Here is a 7,989-nt window from a genome sequence, read left to right as displayed (position 1 = left end):
CTTATGCGAATTCGCACATTTTAAAATAGTTGTATTGTAGCTCGTTATGTATAACATATATTTTTTTAAATGGTACTTGATTAATTCATATATTATACATTTACATACAAATATTTTGTTTTACACCACCTGTAATATTGTTAATATGTAAAATTTTGAAAAATTACATTGGTCTTATGGGACGTTTTAAATGTTTACTTATATTTGAAACAAGTTTTTTTATTAACATGTATTTATGAACCTTAGTTTTTGTATTATACAGAGTATCTATCAGCTTTTTATTTTATTGTAATAATGACCACTATTATGGATAATACTTACAATCGTGATTATAATAATAAATAGATAATGTTTTATCTATTTTTCAATGATAAGAATAAAGATTGTTAATATTACCACAGATAAAATAAATAAGTTTTATCTTATCTATGGTATTACTTATTTTGTTACTCAGTTTTAAAATTAAACATTAAATTATTTTAAAATATGAATCCTTGTAATATCCCATCAGTACCAATTATTGAAGAGGAGAAATGGAGATTACAAGTTAGTAAAAATCAAAGACATGAATAAATTTAAATGTTAACTTATAAATTTATTATTTTTTATATCCACAATACAAATGTTGTTACATTTAATTATCATGTGAATGTTATTAGCGAACTAATATTACTGTACTAATTATCATATAATATAGAAATTCTTGTTATATTTAATGTTAAGCATAACTTCTTCATATCACAAATTTTGAATATATACAAATTATTTAATAATGTATAATTGTATTGTAATGTACATTTATTTTAAAAGCACAAAATACACATCACTAAAGCCAATTCAAGTGATCCTGATGTTTTGCTTATTGGGGCATCAATAATAGAATTTATTCAGTATCATCCTATTTGGAAAGAAAAATTCATTCCTCTAAATAGTGTAAACTTTGGAATAGCTGGTGATTGTACACAAAATGTATTATGGAGAGTAAAAAATGGAATTTTAGATAATATAAAACCTAAAGTTAGTAAAGAAAGAACATTTATAATAGTTATTATGATATAGAAACAATAATTAAATTTTTAAATTATTATCAATTATCATTGGTTGCCACAAGTTTGTAATATCTGGAATACATGAAGTCAAGGGATTCTATCAGCTGCCTGAAACTTAAAAATTGATTAAACCTATCATATGTACTCAGGCTGCTATCTGGGTTAATTTTCAATATTTTAGCTCTCCTTGTTGAGACTATAAAAATATAAAGGACTTGATACAATCACACATCCCACATAAAACTTTTTTAACTACACCCCTTAAGCAAGGTATGGAATTTTTTTTCTAAAACTGACTGTAAAATCATGTAAAAGTCAGGGAATTTGATAATTATAAATTTGTGACAACTACGATTTAATACTTTTAATAGTTCAATTTTTTTTTAATTTATTTATTATAAACTATAAAAAAAACAATTTACCCAACTTTTTAGGTATGTATTCTTAATGTTGGATCAAATAATTTGGAAAATTTACCTGAAGATGTTGTTAGTGGAATATTAGCTATAGTATATGAAATAAAATTGAAAATTCCCAAATGTTTTATAATTATAATAGTAAATAACAACCTGTTAAAAAAACATTTGAATCAATTTTTTTTTCACAATTAATACTTATTTTATTTTAGGGTATTTTACCACGTGGTCCTCGTCCTAATAATTTAAGAGAAATTGGTACTCAAATAAATACAATTTTAAGTCAAAACATTAAATCAATTTCTCAAGTCGAATTATTTATTCCTAATTTACTACAAGAAGATGGTATTTTAAGTGAAAAAGATGCTCCAGACTTTCTACACCCATCAGAATCTGGCTATCAAAAAATATTTAACCCTATTTTACCTAGAGTTTCAGCTATTTTAAATAATTAATTAATAGTGTTTGTAGATCTATCATTATATTAAGATATTTTTTGAGTAAAACAATTTATCATTAAAGTTCTGTATATTTTATTTATTGAAATTATTATATATTTTTTAAATAATAAAGTGAGAATTCTTCAGATGATATATGTTTAATGTTGTTTTTTGATTATACAAGTCATATTCAAGTTGCATTTTTTGTTTGAAGTAAACTTTCTTTTCTAATTGCTTCTCTTCATCTGGTTTAACAATATAAAAATAATTATTGTTATCTCTCTTATTCAAATGTTTTATAAGATATTAATAGTAGTGATAGTCATGGTCCATCGTATCTCATTGTAAATATTAGTATTTACAAAATAAATAGATCAATAAATTTTCATAAATAAAACACAATTTATTTTAATAATAATTTTTTTACTATTATTATTATAATTTCAATACACAAATAATATAATTTTAAAGAAATTTTAATTAAAACTGATGCCAGATCCTTTTTATAATAGTTGAGATTATATCGTATTGTAAAAAAATTGTATTTATTTGGTAAGGATGATGAAAAAGTTATAATCTAAATTCACGCAATAGTAAAATTTGTATTACGCCACTGCTTCCAAGAGTAAATTTTGACTTTTCAAGCTAATTAATCATGATAAGATTGGCCAATAATTTTAACCTCTATCAGTATTACGAAATTTTAGTCTAAATCTTATCATTCGATTAATATCTCTTTTATTTAGTGGATAAAAATAATGTATAGACCATACCAGTCGTTGAAAGATGTCTGTTAATCGTGTACGTTGAAACTTAACTAATTTTTGCGATTCATTTTATGTTTTAACGTTTTATATTGTAATAATTAATAAAACAGTTGTTTTTTAGTTAAATGCTTTAAATTTATTTATCTAAATTGTTTGCTAAACCTTATAGAATTATTTTTATGGCAATTTTTAAAATATAATCTCTTTAAATAAATTTGATATTTTATGTTTATTTTCGTTCCGTAATAAAGTGATACAAAAACATTTATTCCTTAGAAATCTTTATATTCTGGAACAATTTATATAATATATAAATAAAACTACAAATTTTTAATTTAAGTTATAAAAATTATTCAGTCTAATACAGAATTCATTTTTCTCTCAAAAAAGAAAACATGTTTTTTAACTTGAGTTTAGTTATAGTTTTTCCTTTAATTGCGAGTGCATCAAATATATTAGTATTTATGCCTATGCCGTTTAAAAGTCATTTTCGCGGATTCCAACCTCTTTTTGAAGAATTAGCAATACGTGGTCACAATATTACAGTTGTAAGCTGTTTTCCATCTGAAAATTCTATTGGTAACTATACTGATATTGGACCATTTATGGACAAAGAGAGAAGTATGTAATTTCATTTACTGTTTTCAAAAAATATTTATTAATTTGATATTGTACCTGTCGTTATGTTAATAAAATTTCTTATCTTGATCAATTATTAATTTTTGATTAATGGAAAGTTCTTTTGAACTCATATTTCGTATTATGCCTGTTTTTCAATATTTGATTTCTAGTATTCGTGAAATATTATGGTCATCTCCGATGACTGTCAGTACATACTTGTCATCGTAAGGTTTTTAACTTCCATCGAATTTACATTACACTAAAAGTATGAATATTTTAAAATGATATCTTCAACAATTAAATTAATCAATCTTTTTCTTGTAATGCTGTAAAAGTATTGTTTCCATAATTCTTATGAAAAACAAAATATTCTATGAATGCTCTAAAACAATATTTGATATATAAGTATGTACATTTAATCAATGGCAGCGTAAGGAGGATGCAGTGGCGTAATTAAGATTTCGTCTTGAAAGGCATATACATAAGAACATTTGTCACCTGTTTAACCTGTCTAACTCGTTTTTACAATTTTTTTTATCCAATAGATCATTCATCCATTACGGCATTTTTTATATAAAATTGCTTTGTAACACGATTGGATACAGCTCGTACTGGTGTATATTTATAATGCATACTTTACCTCACTCTTAGTATTAAAATTCTTGTAGTTCAATAAGTACTTTACTTGAAGCTGTTATCGATCCATTAAAATATTTTACACAGAAGAGCTAATATGTATATATATATTATTCTTATTAAAGACAAATACCAAAAAATATGCGATTAACATAGTCTAAAACTTTTGAAAATAAATAAATTTCAGCAAAGTGATTATTGAATCAAAAGTTATTAGATTTGCAAACTATTATTATTTGACAACAATTTTTAATGTTCAGTAGTAAATTTTGTAGAATTTTAAAGATTGTAAAAATTTGAATTTCCATATATTTATTTTACGGTATCAAACATTGAAATATGAATTAAGAAAAACACAAAAGAAGCATATTCTGTTTGTACTACCTATAGAATTATAGGTATGTAAATATTTCTATGAAAATTATTGTTTACAAGTATTCGTTCAAACGATAGTAATTGTCATGATAAATATTTGATAACTTTAATCTATTTTTAATGTGAAAATATGTATACTAAAGAAATTTAACTACAAAACATTAGATGATTTCTCAATTAAAAATATATATTTTTTTTCATTAAATTAAAAATATATTATTTCTTATGATATTTTCATTATTCTAAAATACAAAAATAATTTTAAAAAAAGTAAAAATCAATATCTTTAAAATACTTTTCAAATTTTTTTATGGTTTCATAGTTTTGTAATAATTTTTATGTGTGATTTCACACCAAAAAAATAAATTTTGATAATAATTTTTCTAAATTTTTTGGACTGAAATGAATTCTCTAACCTCGGTAACCTTGAACGCTTTTCAATACGTTTGTTAAAAGACCTGCAAAACTTAACATCTACGCTACAAATATCTCATAAATATTTTAGAGGTACCTTATTCCTATATAACATTGTATAACGTACTCCTATATAATTTAACTCCTCTTTTAAAAATATTCGTTATATTTCAGAAAGAAATGTAATGGAACTTATCAACATGAATTTTTTTAATTCAAACCAGCTCAAATGGTCTCTCGGAATAAATGTTGCCAATATGATTTTGCACCATAAGAAAATAATTGATTTTATTCATGCTGAAAATTATACTTTTGATCTCATTATGGTTGAATCATTTGTACAAGAATATACGATCACACTGGGTCACAAATTTAACGCTCCCGTCATCAACCTGGTACCTGCACCTTTATGGCCTAGTATCACGAAATGGTTACATTTACCTTCTACTTTTTCATACATACCAGATTTATGCGCAAGAATAACCGATAAAATGTCTTTTATGGAGCGTATAAAAAACGTTATAAGTGGAATTATACAGCTTTACATAGAAAATATCGTTTACTTACCCGAGATGAAAAAAATTATGCATAAACATTTCACATATAAGGGTTGGGAAACTCGGCCTTCTCTTGAAGCAATGTTAAAAAATGTTTCGTTGACGTTAGTAAATGGATACCATGTTGTTGGTCTGACAAGACCGTACTTGCCGGGTATCATTGAGGTCGGAGGCATGCACATAAAACCACCTACAAAGTTACCTCGTGTAATAAACACTTAATTATTATAACTGATTAAAAAATAATAGATAATCGTAGCTAATTAATTACACTTGTGGGTAGTATTTAAGATATACATATTTCAGTATTGCAAACTTATTTTTATTTGAACTATCTAGTTTAAAGGATATATCTTTTAAGATTCAATCATTTTTTATCCCAAACCCATTAATTATGTGTTATTTCATTTATTTATTTAATTCCTATCCATTTTTGGGTGTTGGATACCAAACACCCTAAGGTGGACTGGTATTTCTTGGGAAGGGATAAATGTAGTGGTAATGGTTTCTTGTTGCCTTCTGCACTGGGGACACTAGGGCAATATCAGTAACATTTTTAAAAATGCTTCGGTCTCACCTCCCAAATTTGTGTAAATACATGTAACAATAAACCAAAAAGAAATCACGCCCATCAGACAAGCTTAATCCGTACTTAATCGAAGTTAAAAATTGGACAAAAAGGTAGTTTTTTAGTTTTTTTCATTTAAATCGTGAATGAGATATCACAGAAAAAAAATCATAAAACATAAATTATGGACAATGATGTTTTCCATAAGTTATGTAATTACAAACATCATTATTTTTCCAGCAAACTACAAAATTCACTATTTTTGTGGAACTGTCAAAATTGGCATATTTACGGATATTACTTTACATCCAACAATCGCTTGCAGATACGAATATACATTTCATACAAAAATTGTTTGTTTCATTTTATAAAAATATAAGCACAAAAGACATTGTGAGGAACTTAGTACCTCCCCCATCTAAAATTAATAAAAATAGACAGTTGAATAAAAATTTTATTGGCATATGAAAAATAAATTATGCTTATAATGCAATTTTTGTATTTTACTTGTAAGTTAAAAGCAATAAACTATAAAATTATTCTTATTGTCCAATTTTTAACTACAAGTAGGTACGAGGAGGTAAACCCTTCTGATTGACGTAAAATATCTTTTTGTTTATTTTTACATATACTTACACAAATTTGGGAGGCGGACACCGAGAAATTTCCAAAGTCGAAAAATAAGTACCACCTTAATGTTCACCTATCCCTAAACTTCGGCGACAAGCATGGTTTAACACTAGAGTTATGTCAACATCTAATGTATAAACTAAATTTTTTTTTTAATTCTTTATAGTGAATCCATAAAAAAAATCGTTTTACTTTATAGTTTTTTATGTCTCTCACATTTTTCTAAAATATATTAATCCTTCCAGCTACTAAAGACTCAATTTTAAATTTGCTTAAAATAGCAAGATAAATTATAAACAGTTTCTATTAAAAAACTAAAAATCTGAAAATTTTTAATTGAAACTATAAATTTTTAATTAATATTAAATATTTCGATATTTTTTTGACTTCATTAAATAACTTAATTCAGTATTTTTAGGAAATTCAATCTTTTATGGATTCTGCGACCAAGGGAATAATACTTTTTAGTCTTGGCACATACATTAATTTGACTGATATACCTAAAACCGTTATGTACAGTTTCATTGGTGCTCTTGGAAAATTAGATCAAAAAATTATCGTAAAATGGGTGCCTGATGAAGGTATAGAAAAGCCTGAAAATATCATGTTTGTTCCTTGGACCCCTCAACAAAGCATTTTAGGTTATAATTGTTAATTTTTTTATAGATATTTTATATTTATTGATTTTTTTTTTAACACATTTATTTAGCACATAAAAATTTGAAACTCTTTATTACTCACGGTGGATTACATAGTATAGAAGAAGCAACATATTATGCAGTACCTGTTTTAGGAGTCCCATTTTTTGCAGATCAATTTTTAAATATGAAAATAATCGAAAGAAAAAAGTGTGGAATATTAGTAAAGCATGATGGAATTACTGAAAATCTATTCAGTTCAGCAATCAAAGAAATTTTAACTAATCCGATGTAAGAATTAATTTTGATCGAATTTAAAATGAGATTTTCATAATAATTATAAATAGGTATAAAATAAATATGGAAAGACTTAGTTATGCCTTTAGAGACCAACCTATGACTCCTTTGGAGAAAGCCGTTTATTGGGTTGAGTACGTCATTAAAAATCGAGGAGCTGGATATCTAAAAAGTAATTCTTTAGACCTAGATGACATCCAATATTTTTCCTTGGATACTATCTTTACATTAATAATTTCCTCAATAATTACTGTTTGGTTATTTTATTTTACATTAAAAAAATTGATTATATTTATTTTTAAAGTGAAAGCATTCTTTTAATAGTTTTGAAATCTATTTATTAAATAGCTATAAATATTTAATGTAAACATGTTATCAGAGTACAGGTTGAAAATGTTTGTTTGATTACAATTAGTTTTCTCTTTCAGATCATTTTAAAATGTATAATAGTATCACTTCTGTTTTTTACTTAATCAAAAATATAAATTTACAACAAATATTTTTTATAAAATTTTTTTCAAATCTTATTTATACTTTATTTTTTATTCATAGATATATGATAGGTAAATTATCTAATACGT

General features: G+C 24.8%; 2 protein-coding genes across 5 annotated transcripts; both read left to right on the top strand.

Moving 5' to 3' along the window:
* Window positions 1–357: 357 nt before the first annotated feature.
* LOC126895697 (platelet-activating factor acetylhydrolase IB subunit alpha2-like) lies at window positions 358–2,058 on the top strand. 2 transcript variants are annotated; one of them, XM_050667868.1, is made up of 4 exons: window positions 365–546; window positions 811–1,017; window positions 1,484–1,606; window positions 1,678–2,058. In XM_050667868.1, the coding sequence occupies exons 1-4, from the start codon at window positions 487–489 to the stop codon at window positions 1,918–1,920; spliced, it is 633 nt and encodes a 210-aa protein (XP_050523825.1). In that variant the 5' UTR covers window positions 365–486; the 3' UTR covers window positions 1,921–2,058. The 2 variants fall into 2 exon arrangements, with proteins under 2 accessions (XP_050523826.1, XP_050523825.1); XM_050667869.1 differs by lacking the exon at window positions 1,484–1,606 and having other exon boundaries at window positions 358–546.
* A 549-nt stretch (window positions 2,059–2,607) lies between these two features.
* Window positions 2,608–7,878, top strand: LOC126895695 (UDP-glycosyltransferase UGT4-like). 3 transcript variants are annotated; one of them, XM_050667863.1, is made up of 5 exons: window positions 2,608–3,293; window positions 4,893–5,482; window positions 6,892–7,114; window positions 7,183–7,402; window positions 7,459–7,878. In XM_050667863.1, exons 1-5 carry the CDS (start codon window positions 3,068–3,070, stop codon window positions 7,727–7,729), a joined length of 1,530 nt encoding a protein of 509 aa, XP_050523820.1. In that variant the 5' UTR covers window positions 2,608–3,067; the 3' UTR covers window positions 7,730–7,878. The 3 variants fall into 3 exon arrangements, with proteins under 3 accessions (XP_050523820.1, XP_050523822.1, XP_050523821.1); XM_050667865.1 differs by lacking the exon at window positions 2,608–3,293 and adding an exon at window positions 4,199–4,327 and having other exon boundaries at window positions 7,459–7,875; XM_050667864.1 differs by lacking the exon at window positions 2,608–3,293 and adding an exon at window positions 4,646–4,811 and having other exon boundaries at window positions 7,459–7,874.
* The last annotated feature ends 111 nt before the right edge of the window (window positions 7,879–7,989 follow it).

Source organism: Daktulosphaira vitifoliae, unplaced genomic scaffold, assembly GCF_025091365.1.
Source record: "Daktulosphaira vitifoliae isolate Bord-2020 unplaced genomic scaffold, ASM2509136v1 Scaffold_1, whole genome shotgun sequence".
NCBI lineage: Eukaryota > Metazoa > Arthropoda > Insecta > Hemiptera > Phylloxeridae > Daktulosphaira > Daktulosphaira vitifoliae.
Note: the sequence above shows the minus strand (reverse complement) of the source record. Positions and strands in the feature narration are given on the sequence as shown.